Source organism: Magnolia sinica, chromosome 13 (genome assembly GCF_029962835.1).
Source record: "Magnolia sinica isolate HGM2019 chromosome 13, MsV1, whole genome shotgun sequence".
NCBI classification, from domain to species: domain Eukaryota; kingdom Viridiplantae; phylum Streptophyta; class Magnoliopsida; order Magnoliales; family Magnoliaceae; genus Magnolia; species Magnolia sinica.
The window spans coordinates 20,322,630-20,340,363 of record NC_080585.1 but is presented as its reverse complement, the minus strand read 5'-3'; the positions used below and the strand labels follow the sequence as shown (position 1 = coordinate 20,340,363).

Sequence of the window (17,734 nt, the reverse complement as noted above, 5' to 3'; positions counted from 1 at the left end):
GATTTCAAATTCATTTTTGAATTTGATTTTAGATAGGATATAGGGAGAAGACCGAATAATATGATCTTATCCCATCTCCTTCCTTTCCTATATAAAGGGATACTTTTTCTCTTGTAAAAGGGCAATCAATTTGTTGGAAATACCATGAGTACACAAAGATATATAGCGTGCGTTTTAATTTGTCTATTTTGGCTTGTCCTTGGTACGATCTAATCCATAGATCGTGATCCGGGGCTATCTTATACCGTAGGATCAGAGGTATGAATAAATCCATCTGCTCTAATAGTAGATAGGCGGGCCGTTGGAGCATTAATCTTCTGTTTTGTGAAGGTTCCAAAACTCGAGTAGACCGTCAGATCTTGAGGGCTCACCTTCCGCCATTCCTTACAGCTTTTGTTGCAAGAACTTCTTGCTATGGGAGGCTAGCTGGCCATTACATATCGATTATCCTTTTGTAATTTGGAGAGATGGCTAATATGTGAGAAAATCCACCCTGTATATCTATTTTGTTAGATCATGTTACAACATGGGCCCAAAACTGAGATAGACCCAAAAATCTAAGGAAATGCCTACCGTTGAAACCTTTTTGAGGTCTACTAAGATGTTTATATGCCATCCATGCCATTCTTACTAGATGGATTAAAAAAAGGACTTGAATATGGGCTCACAAATGTTTCAATGGTGGATGTTCAATTCTCATTGTTTCCCATCGTGTACTTACTTGTGTTTTAGATCTGCCTCATTTTTTAACCCATATGTGACATGATCTGGCAAAACGGATGGATGGGATGGATTTCTCACAAATATAACGGTGGGCCTTAGCTAGCTTTATATCTTAGGCAATCCACACCCATCCAAATTGACAGCCCACTAGAAATTAAAATTAATCCAACAATCTTAGCCTTCTGATTACTCTCATTGAATTTGGGAAGCTGACCTTTTACTTTTCAAACATGAATTTGATGATTCCATTCAGGTTAGGAACATTTTACAGTGCAATTTTCGGTTTATGCTCCATCAAAAGCGGGCCATGCAATCGGATGGTTTGGATTGACATAAATGTATGCCATGTGTACGGTAGATGATGCACCACGACTTAAAAATAGCAGTAAACTATCACCATATTATTCAGATTAATTAGGAACGGTACTAGAAGAATATCTCTTTAACAGCAACAGCTCCGTCACTCTGTCTCAATTCTTCCCATCACATCCCTTGTCCTATTCAAACAAGAGGTTTTATAAGCCCATACGCGGCACAGCCCTGCCCATCTACACGTACCAATATGTCACACGTGTTCAGGATCCCACCTCTCTATTAGTTGGTCCACACATTTTATATATCCATACATAAAAACCAGTCCCTTTCACTTCCAGCTCTGGAACAGTGCAAAATAAACAACCGTTAGGACATCTCTTTATAGCCGTCCACTTATTTTGTACACCTTTGAGAACCTGAGAAGTTGAAGGGCTTGAATTTTATAAGGACTAAAGATATAATTAGTGTGGCCCACCTGATGGAAAGTTTGGATATCTCACACATGTGACGTACCATCACTTTTGATTGCATGTAGATGGGAAGGGCTCCAGACGCGTGTGTACATAGCAAACCATTTCGAAAAACACCCCAACCTTCTTTAAATTCCCATTTCATCGTCTCATCTCTCACTTCTCGTCTAAAAGCATCCAAACACCTCCAACTTTAGAGGTTTTATGGCTTACTCAAGAAAGAGAAACTACCCAAATGGGCTTACTACACTGGTTATTCTCATATTTTTCTTGACATTTTTACCCTTCATATCAGGTAAAAATTACATTCCTCAATTGATGTAGAGCGGGTCGCGAACAGTTTCATGGCCAAGATGGATCAGAAAAGGCCCGGTCGACGACAGAAGTGATCCGGACCATCAGACCATAAATCGGGCGTATCTCGCAATCCGGAATGAGTTATCTGACGTAAAATATATGATTTTGGGGTAGAACGAGCTACTTTTGCCAACCAACCCGCTATGCCGGGTTGCGCAGCCCGGAATTGCAAAAAACCCCTTGATTGACGGTCGTTTCCCTGTTTTAATTTCGTTTTTACTATAAATAATAAGTTTTAGTTTGATTATAATTCTTCATCCGTCGGGCTTTAAGAGTTGCGCCCAACGTGAAAAGAGCTTAGAATAATTAGGAGAACGGTTTGGTGAAGCCAAATAGGACACTTACTATTTTTGGCCGAAAACCTTGCGCACTATTAGACATCACGACCGTCTATAAATAGTAAGTCGCAGATTCTAGGAGTTTGAGTTGTAGTTTGATTCTGATTTCTTTCCCATTGCTTGGTACCCCTATTTAAAGGCTCGTTTTTACTCATTCATTAATCAATTTCGAATTTATTAGAATTTATTTCTATTTTCTACTTTCTTTCCTCGTGGATTCGAGAAGTCTCTGTGAGGGGTCCAGAGAGGTTCCGTGGATTCAGAATAGTTATCCTCTTGAGGAAGACGGTGCTCGACCTCACGTCCTCTCCTACGTCAGTTTGGTATCAAAGTGAGGTTTCTCCTCGGATTGATGACTTCTAACGACGGGTAGGGCAACAATCCCATGGGCGGTGCTCCAGGGAATTTACCTTTAACGGGGGTAGCTTTCGAAGTAGCGCAACGAGAAAATCAGCAAGCCATGCAAAGGCTGCAGGCTTCCATCGACCGCATAACGGATCTCTTGGCGGAAAACCTAAGGCAACTTCGTGTTCCTGGTGGCAATCCTCCACCCCCAATTAATCGCCCTGATCGTAGGATAATACCGACAGTGCATCCAAGGGTCATTCCTGAGGAAGGGGGCTCCAGTGAGGAGGAAATCGATGACATAATCTTCCAACACCCCAGACATGGTAGTGATCGAGTATATCGAACGGATCGAGAATTCAAGATGAGGGTTGGTATTCCTAGCTTTAATGGCCAACTACATATTGATGATTTCCTCGATTGGCTTTCTGAAGTTGAGCGATTTTTCGACTATATGGACATCCCTGAAGTAAAGAAGGTCAAGCTTGTGGCCTACAAGTTGAAAGGAGGAGCTTCAGCTTGGTGGGAACAACTGCAACTCGCATGAACCAGGCAGACGAAAGCATCAATCCGCACTTGACAGCGGATGAAGCAGCTATTACGTGCCCGATTCCTCCTTAGCGATTACGATCAGGTATTATTCCAACAATACCAAAATTGTCGACAGGGTAGTTGATCGGTGAGAGAATACGCAGAAGAATTTTACTGCCTGGCGGCGTGTAACGATTTGGTCGAGACTGAATCGCAGTAAGTCGCCCGATTCAATTGTGGATTGCGTATGGCTATCCAGGATCGGGGCCAGATGTAGTCCGTCTGGACGATAAATGATGCGATCAAGTTGGCTACTCGGGCAGAAGCGCAACTTGAATGTCCTAACACACGGACTTATCCTACTGCAAGGATCCCTGTGGCAGGTTTGCCCCAGGGAACTGCACAGCCTAAGGGGAAGGAGCCCGTATGAGCACGCACTCAACCTCCTAGAGAACCGAGATCAGGGAAGTGGGCAAGCTAGACCCCAAAGGGGCGTATCGACTGCTGCTGGTCCAAGTAGAATCTCGAACCCCTATGCTTGGCCAAGGCTCGATAACTGCTATCGTTGTGGCTAACCGGCCCACCTATCAAATACATGTCCCCAGCGAAAAGTGACAAACCTCACCATCAATGATGGTAGTGCTGATAACGCTTATGAAGATTCAGATATTGAAGAACATGAGCATACCATCGAGGACAAGGCAGATGATTCAGGTTAGATTCAGCAAGATCACGGCGAGTCGCTCGTCGTGAGGCGACTATTATATGCGTCAAGAAAAAAAGTGCATCCACAACGGCATAACATCTTCCGCACTAGGTGTACGGTGAATTGAAAGATTTGTGACGTGATCATTAACAGTGGGAGCAGCGAGAACATCGTCTCCAAAGTCATGGTGGAAAAATTACAATTGAAAACGGAGCGTCATCCCTCTCCATATACAATCGATTGGATCAAGAAGGTCAGCAAAACAAAGGTAACTGAACGGTGTACCATATCCTTTTCAATTGGCAAACATTATAAGGATGAGGTAGTATGCGATGTGGTTGACATGGAAGCATGTCACATACTACTCGGTCGGCCTTGGCAATTTGACCGTGACGCCACTCATAAAGGGCGAGATAATATATATATCTTCGTCAAGGATGACCGGAAGACCATATTGGCCCCTATGAATCCAGAGGGACCACCTGAAACTTCTAAAGTGGAGGGCCGTTTTCTTTTAACCATACGGGACTTCATGGAAGAATCTAAGGAAACATGATAGACTTATATATTAATTGTAAAAGGGGAAGAACTCGAGCCTACCAACATCCCTGAAAGACTAAGGCCCCTGCTACATGAATTTAAAGAAATCTGGCTCGATGACCTTCCCGATAGGTTACCCCCCATGCGGGATATCCAACACCATATCGACTTTGTCCCTGGGTCCAGTTTACCTAATCATCCCCATTATCGAATGAGTCCGAATGAGTCTGAGATTTTGCAAGGACAAGTAGAGGAGTTGATCCGTAAGGGCCTTATTCGAGAGAGAGCATGTGTGTCGACAACCGAGCTATCAACAAAATCACCATAAAATACAGGTTTTCTATACCACGGTTGGATGATATGCTGGACATGCTAGAGGGTGCAAAAATATTCTCTAAATTGGACCTAAGGAGCGGCTACCATCAGATTCGAATACGGTCGAGTGATGAGTGAAAAACGACCTTTAAGACTAAGGAAGGATTATACGAATGGATGGTCATGCCCTTTGGTCTTTCGAATGCGCCTAGCACATTTATGAGATTGATGAACCAAGTTCTGAAACCTTTCATTAGGCGGTTCGTTGTGGTTTACTTCGATGATATTTTGATATACAGTCAAGACGAAACCACACATATGGAACACCTTAAGAAGGTCCTTCAAGTGCTCACTAAAAATAAATTGTACCTCAATTTAAAAAAGTGCAGCTTCATGACTGATAACCTATTGTTCCTGGGTTTTGTCGTAACATTCACGGGCATTTAGGTGGATGAGGAAAAGGTGAAGGCAACCAGAGAATGGCCGGTTCCTACAAATATTCATGAAGTGCGAAGTTTTCATGGACTGGCGACATTCTATCGTCTGTTCGTGAAAAATTTCAGTACCATTGTGTCACCAATCATAGATTGCATGAAGAAAGGACAGTTTCAGTGGACTGACGAAGCCGACAGGAGCTTTGTCGAAATCAAGCGCAGATTATCCACGACCCCGGTTCTTGTACTTCCCAACTTTGACAAACTGTTTAAAGTCAAATGTGATGCCTCATATGTCGGAATTGGGGGAGTTTTGTCTCAAGAAGGTAGGCCGGTAGCCTTCTACAGCGAGAAACTTAGCGATGCACGCAAGAAGTGGTCGCGGACAGTTTCATGGCCAAGATGGATCAGAAAAGGCCCAGTCGACGACAGAAGTGATCCGGACCATTGGACCTTAGATCGGGTGTATCTCGCAATCCAGAATGAGTTATCTGACATAAAATATATGATTTTGGGGTAGAACGAGCTACTTTAGCCAACCAACCCGCTATGCTGGGTTGCGCAATCCAGAATTGCAAAAAACCCCTTGATCGACGGTCGTTTCCCTGTTTTAATTTCGTTTTTACTATAAATAGCAAGTTTAGTTTGATTATAACTCTTCATCCGTCGAGCTTTAGGAGTCGCGCCCAACGTGAAAAGAGCTTAGAATAATTAGGAGAACGGTTTGGTGAAGCCAAATAGGACACGTACTATTTTTGGCCGAAAACCTTGCGCACTAATAGACATCACGACCGTCTATAAATAGTAAGTTTACTATTAATGGTAAGTCGCGGATTCTAGGAGTTTGAGTTGTAGTTTGATTCTGATTTCTTTCCCATTGCTTGGTACCCCTATTTAAAGGGTTGTGAACTCGTTTTTACTCATTCATTAATCAATTTCGAATTTATTAGAATTTATTTCTATTTTCTGCTTTCTTTCCTCATGGATTCGAGAAGTCTCTGTGAGGAGTCCAGAGAGGTTCCGTGGATTCAGAATAGTTATCCTCTTGAGGAAGACGGTGCTCGACCTCATGTCCTCCCCTGCGTCATCAATATAGAAATCTCTCCATCTTCCATAAGAAATGAAATTTTCAATTGGGTATTTTTGTATTCTGATTTTTAGTTTGATAGAACTACAAAAAAGAAAGTGTTATTTCTCTCCTTTTTGTTGATGCTTCACCCCATTTAGAGTAGAAATACTTTGTTCTCTTTTGTAAAAATGCTATTGACACCCTTTCTTTTTCATGCATGCACCCTTTTTAGCTACTTATGGTAGTAGAGAAATATAGTTCTGTACTTTCCAGTATCAAAAATAGAAAGAGAAGGGTCAAAATAGAAAACATTGGAAGTTATTTAATGCTTGGCAGTTTGTTATGGTGCATACATGTTCACACAATAATTATACATGTGGGAAACATATAGCCAGAATTAAACCTTCAAAACCATGTGCTGTAATGTAGAAAGGCCCTAACTTCAGAATGAGATTGATTGGAAGATCTAGATTTCTGAAGAATGGACATTTATTTGTTGAATTTAGGCCATGGATTATTTTTCATTTAAACATCCCAAATCAGTTGATATTGGTTCACTGTAGTTTTGGTTTATGACGCACCCCATCTAAAGTTTGGTTGATTTTATTCAATTAAGTGTATTCACCAGTGTACAATTTTTAGATGCATGTATATGAACCATTAGACTCTCTTGAAGTATTGAGATTGTTTAACAAAAAAAAAATAAAAATGAAGGATGTGAAATCACTAGCCATTTCAATTTATCAGATTTTCTCTTTAATTATTTTCTGAGTCATTATAATCTAAGCCTTATTCCAACTAATTGTGATCACTACATAAATCATGTTCCATCTTTCCACTCTATCAAGGGCCAGAACTTTAGTTAGACAATATATTATGAAAGCCTCTACTTTCGTCCTTTCGGGCCTTTCCCTTGCTCTTTTAAAGCCTTCGACTATACCAAAAATATATATCCTTGGATCAGTTTCTGACATTAATACATTTCAATGCATATAAAATTTAACATTTTTTTAAAATTATTCCTTATTAGTTTCAAATATGTTCAATTAGATTTTAAATATCCCTTTTTTTTTTTTTTTGAAATCTTATATTCATTTTCACAATTTTCTAGAGTTTTAAAATAATGTGAAAAAGATAGAGAAAAAGAAGAAGAAGATTGTTTCTAGCAATGTAACAAGTGCACTGTATCATATTGCATTGGAGAAGCGGCTCTCTTTTAACCTTTCTTTTATCTTGTTGTTCCCTTTTTTTCCTGTTCTTTTTTTTACTTTGATGGCAGTTGGATTGGTTTTCTCAAGCACTGGTGAGAACTTCAAGCAAAGGAAGCAAGTGATAGGTTCAAGGCCTCCTTTGTGTACAAACAAGTGCATGAGTTGCAAGCCTTGCATGGCTACTTTGGTAGTTCCTCCACATCAAAGGAGTCGTGCCGCATCAATATCACAAGAACAAGATGAAAGCTATTATCCCCTCTCATGGAAATGTAAATGTGGGAATAAAGTCTTCCAACCCTGATATTTATATCCTTTTACTTGTTAGAGACACTAATATGAGAAATGTCCAAGCCTGCCCATGTGTAGTTAAAGCTTTAAGGCTCTACTTGTTTAGGAAGAGTGTCATTATTACAATTTTATCACCGCCAAATCAAACACAAGTTCAAGAATTTGTAATCATTGTACTTTTTCATAACTCTATTGTGAAAATCTCGAATTAGATAATGACATTAGTGTATCACTATGATAATTTGTCATTGGAGTAATGAAAAATTGCTATTATTATGATTTTAATGTCAATAAACCAAACAGGAGGCCAAAGGCAGATGTTGGAGGAGAAGTAGAGGAATTTGTAATCATAGCACTTTTCTTTCATGGTTTTTTTTTTTTTTTAAAAAGCCCTAAGTGCACCCCATGCTTGTAGACAAGTGAAAAGTTTGACACAACCATCCATTCTCGGTGGGCCATCAATGTACAAATCACACCACTTGGAGGACCATTTCCGTCTGATCAATGCTTTACAAAATGGGTGGTCGAGATTGCTTACAATAAAAAGGTCAACTATTCATTATGCAACCACATTGGATAATCTAGAGAATGGATTTGATCAGATGATCGTATTCACCCATCTGTCACTTGGAGAACTGACAATTACAGCTGCAAAACTCAGTTGTTTTGGGCAATCCATTTCCTCTTGTTGGAACAAACATGATCGCGTGGACGGTTGAGATTGGAAAGAGGACCGTTCATGTGTCTAAAAGCACCAGAGTGCACCAAGGCGTAAATGAGCATTCCTCTACTGTGATAAATAGAATTCTGCTCCTCTACTTCCAAGAAAGAAAGCTATGATGGGATCCTAAAGGAATCTGTAAGGGCTAAGGATAACTTTTGAATCATCCAAGAAAGTTGGTAGATCTCCCTTTTACAAAAGGAGTGAGATCCCCATTGAAAGTAGGAGTCTTTTGCTATGAAATATCATCTATGAATTCTATCTCTTTCATATATTATATGATTTTTAGTGATCATTTCATCAGGATTTGGTTCCCTTCTTTTATTTTGCCATGGTGGCAAAGTCCACAGATTTTGATTGAGAAGTGCAAAGGACTGCGGACATGGCACACATATGCATGATCTCAGCCGTTCATCATGTGGACTTTACCACACAGAAGCAATGGCTAACAAAGGTGGGCCATTAGAGAAACTCTGGTTAGACAAAAGGGCACGGTTTAGCCTAGGTCTGGCCTACTTTGGACTGGGTTCAATACAAGACTGCAGACACCTTGGATGGATCAAGACCCAGGCCTGCATTTCCATAGAGGATTGATCCCAAGTACAACCTAGAATCAGAAAAAAGCATTTCCTACTACACCAAAAAGGCCATTTAGGAATGGCTAGTTCTTTGTTTTGAAACGGCTTAAAGCCGTATCAAATGTGGAAATATTTTTCACCATTCCGCAACCAAACACAAATCCCTAATTCCAGCCCTAATCCCCTCACTCCCTACCCTCCCAGCCCTCTCGTGCAATCTCTCCCTCTCTCCCTCTCCCGCTCCCCATTCCCGACCCTCCCTCTCTATCTCTCTCCCTCTCGATCTCTCTCCCCATCTCTATTTCTTTCTTACTCTATTTCCCTCTCTCCCTCTCCTTCTCCCTTCAACAGAAACAACTGGAGTTCGGATCGGATTTGGCAGGTGTGGAGCGGCTGGAGTTCGGATCTGGTTGCTTCCATTCCATCAATAAGGTTTGAATCCACATTTCCATGATTTTCCTTACTCAGTTTCTGTTTTCCCCCAAATTTCTGTAGATTTTGGTTTTGAAAGCTGCCGTATTCACAATCTTTTGCCGGATCTTTCCATATCAAAAGCAAAGGAAGACAAGTTTCTTCAAGTTCATGGTGAGAATGTGGCTGCTCTATCCACATCTACAGCTCGGCGACTTGCTATACACCATAATGCCTTAAGTGAGTACACTTCCTTAAAATCTTCCACTCCAAGGGTCACGTAAATTAGAGGAGTGTACAGTGAAGAAAAGAGCTATGCCAAATCTTTTACATTTTTGAATCAATTACTGCCAGCAATTGAAGAAGCTTCCGAAAGGATTACATTACCTGAAGACCCTCAAGAAATTGGCGTTGTGGAATATGCCTTCATTATTCAAAGCAAGGCTCCAACCACAGGGAGTGGATTGGTCTAAGACTCTGCACATACCCTCCGTTGACATAAACTATATGGCGTAATTCTTAGCACTTGCACACACTTCCTCTCTTTGGGAGAGCTACATTAGTGGGATTTCTTTTCCCTTTTCATTTTTATTTACCTGTTAATCCATACTTGAAGTTAGTATAATCATATGAATTTTTTCTTTTTTAACTAAGAAAAAATATGTAGTCTCATGAATTTTAAATTCTGGTTATATTCTTGAAGTAACTTATTTTTTTAAATGCTTTAAATTCTTGCTATGAAAAATTACTGTTAGCTACTCCATTCCTTTTGTGGTTTGTATGTGTAAAGGAAGATAGTATTTTATTTGGTACTCTGCACACCAACCGTTTGAAGAAATGCTTAACCAAGACCCTTTTTTGGAGAAACCATGCTAGCAGTGGTCCAGTTTGACCCACACAAGTCGCTGTATGGTTGGATGAAAACCACTGTACATCTATCTAGTTGACCCTTCTTTGATGGACCATTGTATAAATTCACATGGAATTGACAACTTTAATCATTCGATCAGTGACTTTTCCTTGTTAAATGTGGACTGTAGAACTTTTTTTTTTTTTGTTTGAAAGCCATTGATCAGATGGTCACCATCATCTTATTAGTTGTGAAAAACTATCGGCATTTTTGTAATTTTCTAGCAACTGGTAATGGAAGTTGTGAAAAACTAGTGGAATGTGGGTATTTTGCAATAACAATGAATTAATCATGTGTTTATCTACAAACCATATGTTTTTGTGTATTCCCAGATGTCCTGTTATTGGCATGGGAATCTAAAAAAAAAAAGAGTTTAAATTTGTTTCCTCCATCAAGGAGAAAGAATGTTAGCTTTACAAGGATGTTATGTTGGCATTTGTGCCACAGATTTCCTCGTCAAGTGAATGACCTCGTCATTTCTCTATTGCGTATGTTTAGTGTATCATAGACTCGACAATCAGGGATGGCTTTCTCAGTACACATGCCAACCTGGTAAGCGTGTCAAGCATATCAGCAGTGGATAAAAGGGACCTTCTTGTGAAGATGACCATGTGCAGCAATCATGCATGACAACTAACAAGGGTCACACATCTATCTTCAATTGGCACAACTGGCAATTTTATTCAAACTGCTGATACTTTTTATGCAATACCACCTTATGAGTGAGCCAGTCTGACTTTTGCATATGCTCATCTTCTGTATGACCATTTTCTCTCTGTGTTCCCTTTGGTGGCAGTATTCTAATTTTTGGCTGTTCATAGAGAATGTTGATAAAGATCCCGCAAAAGATTGTGAATACAGCAGCTTTTAATGTACATGGCAATTTGATTTTCATCCACAAACCAAACTCATCCTTTATGTTCTTATACTCAATCAAACAGATCAAGAAAACTAAACAAATAGGTTATCAGCCCTCAGGTAACACATCTCGCTGTTGACCATTGACCCAAGTCGCTAGTCATGCCCAAAAATATTTCCTAAGACAGATTAGCCTCAACAAGAAGAAGTGTCAATCCAGCCTCTTCGACATGGTAATAGTCATATTAATTCAATTCCGGTTTCCCATCATCTACAAAGCGTTGATTGATTTCTTTTTTTTCTTTTTTCTTTTTCTTTTTAATCTCTTTTGTAGGTTGGTAACAACAACATTTCAGTTCCAAGTATTGATTCCAAGCCCAAAGATTCTCTCTCAACTGAATTTCCTGTTCCGACTCTGTATTCTTACAGAACATGCTGCAAAGTTCATGAAAATATCCCTCAGGTCGATCTTAATTCATTCGAACAAGAAACCAAATTGGGAAACCAACGAACCAAGCATCTTCAATTTACATAATTTTTTTATACACTAAAATGTCTTGGAACATTTTCATACCTTTCCTGATTATGGAAATCATGAACTTTCTTAGAACTCATATGTTCCTGCTATAAAAATAAATAAATAAATAAACAAAAAAAAACCATATCTTAGGTGAGATCCACATGATGGGCATCCATTTCCTCAAACGTTAAATGGGCAATTAAGATCATTTGACAAAGATACATTTTATCAAACATTAAATGAGATCCACTTGCATTTGCTCATTTTCAGTTCTAGTCCAGCAGTGCAGAATGCCAGCAGCATCAATGGTGGATCAGTTCTGTTCGGTTTCACCCGTTTCAGTAGGCCAGGTAAGGTTTGTTTTATGGTTGTTTGTATCTTGGTAGATCAGGTTGAATGTTGGAATTCGCGTTCATGTTTTCAAGAAGAAACTAAAAGTACAACAACCAATAGGCACATGGCAACCCAGAAACAACTATCTAGATGTCCAATCTCTCACAAGTTAGATTTTTTATCCAACTGATTCGAGTCCATGTTTTCAAGTTTTCTAACCATATTTGAAGCAACATAAGGGATGCAATGGTAGTATCAATGTATTGTATTGCCCAGGGGGCTAATGTCATCATTTTCATTTGAAGCCTTTTCTGCCACCCCACTCTACCAAGTGGCGGATGTGATATGCCAAAATAAATAAAGATCATGTTTTCCTTAAATTTCCAACGTTTTCTATTTTTCGACAAAATTTCTGCTTGATTGTGACATATGGTTTGAATAGTGGGAATTCTGGGTCGGCCCTTCTGTCAGAATTTCTGCCAGTGATGAGTTGTGGGTGGCCTGCTACATCCTTGAGGTATCTGCCAGAGATGAATTTCTGCAGAGATTGTTGGAGTTGTTCTTTCAATTGATCCAAAACCGATCCAGGTCTGTTCAAAATCATCTTTGAAATTCCACTCACTTGAACCCAACAATCAAGTGAATCTGCTTCATTTAGATCTCTATGTATTTGTATTAAATTTCTATTACTGTGTATGCATTTCTTATTTCCTTATGGCTTTTGGTGCTGGTTATTTTGAGCCAAGCTAGCTTAACTTGTGCTAGGTACCTTGTGCACTAAGAGCCACGTGGGTCACAAATCAGGAGTAGTCATCATCCCTTATTGTCAAACAACGATAGTTTCTTATGATTTACGATCTGATTTTTGATTTGACTATTAAATATTTTTTCAGAACATTGGTCATATAAACTCTGTTTTTAGTTTGACAACAGCTCTATGCCATACTTATCTCAATTGCAGTAGTCTTTTGGCCACAAGATATCATATCCAGACTGTTGATTGTTCCTTTCAGTTTATTGGATGATGAACGGTCACAAATCAGGACCAGCTATCATCCCTGATTGTAAAAAAGAAAAAGAATAGTGCCCTGTGATCTATGATCTGATTTTGTGATTTGATTATTCAACTTTTCTTGAAAGATTGGTCATGGAAACTCTATCTTGATCTTCACAATGTTTCAATAGAAAGTCTTTTACCTACTGGATATCAAATCTTATATATATTACCGACATTTACTTATATTAGTTTTGTCACTCCACTAACAAAACAGTCGGTGTTTGAGATTTTTGTCTTTTATTTTTTATTATTGCATTTCTGTCATTTATTGTTGGATGAATGAATGGAAATTATGGATCTAAAACCATTACTAAAAGACACTTCTGAGAAAAGGATCCACTTTCTAAGGTTTTGAATGGCTGGAAATGTTCATTGTTTTCCAATATACAATAGACTGTAGATTCAAATGTGGAAAATGAAACTAGTCAGTTTTGACAGGATGCCCTTGAACTAGAATCACACTGATTTAGAGATGATGAGGAGATTTACATAGACCAGGTTGACAAGGTGATTTGTGGCTTATATGTGCTGGTTAGGCCCCTCCATCGAGTGGAGACCACTGCAAACCTGTCTTCGGCCAACCCTAATTTGGTGTTGATGTGTGGCACTATTCCTAACTCACATAACAGTTTGGCTTGAAGAATTGACATTGACATTTTTCAACTATCAGCTTTATTGATCAAGGTAATCATGGCAATAGGATTTGAATATTTGATTTCTAGATACTTGGTGATACCTAAATGGAAATCTTTAAGTTAATTAATATTTAATTTAGTTTTTTCAAATATTTTTTATTCAGTTGCATTTCAAGAAAACCTGATACTTTTTTTTTTACAAAACCGAATACTCAGATATAGTGTTTGTATTAATACATGTCGCATATACCTTTTCAAGCATCTTACAAAGCTAGAGTATCGAATAACTCCCTATGTAAGATTAGTGCTTTCCATTAATGCACACTGATGGATATTCTGCCTAACAAATCAGGCCTTTTCACTCCTTTTTTAACTCCTCTAACTGACCCCAATGTACAACAAAGGGAGAGGGTTAAGCAGCCTGAATTTTTAGATAAGAACTTAACAATGTGATCCACCTAATGGAAAAGCCAGAACTCACCCACTTGTACCATATGGCTCCCCTTGTGCATGTTGCTATTTGTGTCTATTGCCTAGCTCCATTTCAAGTTGAATAATAGGAATTTCTTGCTATATATGTGATCGTTATTTCTGAAATTGAGTTTGCAAGAACCGACATTCCTCTGTCATGGCTTTGTTGCATGTGATCTTTGTTGCATGCTGAACAATGAGATGTAATTAAAAATTACACATCAGATATTATTGTACAGTTATATATACAATCTTGGTTTATAGTAATATTGCCACCAACAAATAAAAATTCTTGATATTTATGCATAGAAAAAAAAAAAAAGAGAAGAAAAAAGCAATATAGCCACTTCAATTAGTTGCAATTTCTGTTTCTTTAATTTACACTTCGTATACTATTGCAAGTTATGACTGTTATTGATGTTTATCTTTTATAGCTTTCAAGTAATGAAGTCTCTTTACGGCGGGAATGGCTTCATGTCAACAAACTTAATATTATATTGGTTGAGGTCAAAGTCAAAATGATTGTGTTGTCTATAATTTCCGGGCCTAATCTAATCCCGCTAAGTAATTTATTTCAGGTTCTTTCCATAGCCATTTGTTTTAATTGCCCTTACCTTTGAAATTTATTTCAGGTTTGCAGCATTCCCTTGGAAATTTTTCTGTGTTATCAGGCATTCATTTAAATGATCATGATGTGCTCCATTGCATTTTGAATTTGAACTTCATTGCATTTTGATGTGCTCTGTTACATTCAAGAAGTCCAGATACTAAGTGTTCTTCCCATCCGCTTTGTACAATTTTCATGATAATGTTTTTTGTAAAGTGATCATCAGTCAAGTTTACATCAAGTGTCAATTGATCTATCATCTTTGAACATACTTGTAAAAAAGGTCCTCTTGTAATGATGTTCGGTTTTCACAATAATGGTACTATGAAATGCCTCCAATATACAACATTGTTTAGTATTAGCATTTTCTTATGTAGGCCTGCTTTACTTTTCATATAGAATATATTGCCATCTTGTCATTAGAATTTCATCAGTATGCTTTTACTTATGCAGGGCAGTTTTACAGGACCTAAGATCTTTTGATGGTGTTGCATTGGAGTTCTCTTATGTTGAGATTTGAAGTTGGTAATAGAATGAGCCTATCCTTTCAAAGTGAGAATGTCTTGCATTGGGCTCATGTTAATGTTTCTGTAACGTTTATTTGCCATCCAACCCATTAAACCTAAATGAAGTGAAAAACAAATATCTACCAATTTGTGGACCTGCGCAGTTTTTCATTGATCTGTAAAAGAAAAAACAAATATCCACTTCCACTTTGGATGTTTCAAATATACAAATGCCTAATTTTCTAATCAACATCTTTTCCAGTGAAAAGGCAAACAAGTTTGGGGCATTGTGACATCCAAACAGGCATTTTTTGCATTTGTGATCGGGTCGAAGGTTCTTGATTAATGAAATGGAACGTTTGATTTGAGCTCTTTTCTCCAATCATAGCTGGAAAATTTTGTTGTGCTGAAAGTAATAGATATAAAGATCAATTGATTTTCTTCCTGATGTCATTGTGACCTGCTAAATGCTTTCCCAAGTCATTATTTTCTATGCTCTTGCAGTCATTACGGTTAATAGTTGATTCTATTTAATATAGTTACTCATTGTTTCTCAAGTTTTAAACCACTGGTTACACGAAATACCTCTGAAATATCTGATAGGAACATGTGTAGAGGACACCAAACACCAGTTGTATTGTAGCTCACCAAACACCAACAGTTGAATAAACACTGAACCCCATCCTAGAATTGAAGCTGCAGAAGTGTTGAGTTTGTGGCCTTTGACATTTTAGAACCTCAATAAAAACTGCCATGATTTTTTCTCGACCATGTTATTACTGTGTGGGTAACTGTTGGATATGGATCTCTATTGCAGCTGATCATGGTTATGATTCCTTTTCTGTCCTGATGCTTCAGCCTACCTTCACGTCTATGGAAATTTATAGTTGCTCAAATAATTGATGAATTTTCAGTTTTGTCTATCATATTTCCAAGCTGTTCAATCATTTCTCTCTTCCTGTTTAACAACATGTTAAGTTGTTATAATGCAGAGAATGGGATTATTACAGTCTTCACCAGCGCATGGCTGGATTGGATCACAAGGTAGCTCTTCGGGTCTTATCGTCAAGAAAACACTCAGGGTGGATATTCCTGTAGACAAATACCCTACTGTATGTAACAATTTTTTTGCTCTATTATTATTTCTCATGGAATTATCTTTCACTTGATTCTCAATTTAGCTATTTCTACCATATTACCTTTGCAGTACAACTTTGTGGGCCGCCTCCTTGGTACTAGAGGGAACTCTCTCAAGCAAGTGGAGGCAAATACTGAATGCCATGTCTTGATCAGAGGGTGTGGCAGCATCAAAGATCCAACTCGGGTAGTAATAATGTTGCCTCAGTATTCTTTCTAACTGAGGAAGCATGCATGCATGTCCACATGTGCAAAACAAGTGGAAACAACACTAGGAATGCTTAGAACCTGTGATATTCTAAACCGAAAAAAAAAAAACTGTCGAGTACCCTACCCTCTCTCCTTCCCTCCCCTTCCTGGGGTCACAAACTTGAGACCTACACAGCTTTCAACTCATCATCCCTAAGCAAGACACATATTTGGGATGCCAATTTTCTGTTCTTTAATGTTTGGTCTTGTTGTTGCTAGCCATGGGAACTTGGCTGCAAATTTCCACGTGCAATTAGGCATTCTAAATATGGTGCACTTCACAGTGTTTTGAAGGCTACACATTACACCATTCTGTTCAGGACTTGGTCACTAGTTGTTTGAGTCTAAAACATGATGATATGTTTCTCTTGGGGTTTATGCAGTGGATTACAATTCCCGATGTCATTGAAAATGAATGGTTTAAGAAAGGATATAAGCCGCCCAGTTTCGATACTGCAGATGTAACCAGTCTCGATGATGTGGACTCCATTTTCAATGAATCTGGGGTAACATTTGTTGAATATTTTGTGGTAAGGTATAACTGTCGGAGGATTATGTTAAGTTCTATCTTAATGTTCCTGTGCTCAGGAACCTGGAAATCTCGTCGTTGAGAGGAGAGAAGAAAGACTGATGGTGATGAATGCCTTCGAGCTTATTTCCATGTCTCATGGTCTCAATCTCGGCATTCTATTCGAAAAACAGATGGTATGTTCTGTAAGTCCATACTCATACCATATGTAACTTAGCATGGATGTATGTGTTGGGTGTGACATGAATTCGATCATGTGGTGCTTACCATGATGAATGATGATCAGGGTCTTATCAAACGGGAAACACGATTTACATCAAAATGACCTGCAAGTGAGATCATTTCATGGATCGAGGAAACCACTGGACCTCTGGGTTTCAATGTGAAGAAAAACAATTACAAGGTGCCTTAAATCTTCTTTCCTATCAATCTTGTTACATTCTGCCACGTTGTTTAAACATGCTTATTTGTCGCCATCCAACACTACTGTTGGGCAGAGATTTTCCCCATGGAAAATTAGTGGACTCGGTAGCTACTTACGTGTCTAAGTATCAACAGTCCATGCTTATA

At 38.7% G+C, this 17,734-nt stretch overlaps 1 protein-coding gene and 2 long non-coding RNA genes across 3 annotated transcripts; all 3 read left to right on the top strand.

Moving 5' to 3' along the window:
• Positions 1 to 496: 496 nt before the first annotated feature.
• LOC131223146 (uncharacterized) lies at positions 497 to 7,885 on the top strand. Its single transcript, XR_009160309.1, has 2 exons — positions 497 to 1,803; positions 7,423 to 7,885. It is a non-coding gene; the product is annotated as an uncharacterized LOC131223146 (long non-coding RNA).
• Positions 7,886 to 9,412: 1,527 nt separating this feature from the next.
• LOC131223145 (uncharacterized) lies at positions 9,413 to 13,679 on the top strand. Its single transcript, XR_009160308.1, has 3 exons — positions 9,413 to 9,914; positions 11,059 to 11,353; positions 11,455 to 13,679. It is a non-coding gene; the product is annotated as an uncharacterized LOC131223145 (long non-coding RNA).
• A 2,741-nt stretch (positions 13,680 to 16,420) lies between these two features.
• On the top strand, positions 16,421 to 17,556 carry LOC131223144 (CBL-interacting serine/threonine-protein kinase 23-like). The gene is made up of 3 exons (XM_058218455.1): positions 16,421 to 17,141; positions 17,224 to 17,340; positions 17,451 to 17,556. Exons 1-3 carry the CDS (start codon positions 16,995 to 16,997, stop codon positions 17,487 to 17,489), a joined length of 303 nt encoding a protein of 100 aa, XP_058074438.1. The 5' UTR covers positions 16,421 to 16,994; the 3' UTR covers positions 17,490 to 17,556.
• The last annotated feature ends 178 nt before the right edge of the window (positions 17,557 to 17,734 follow it).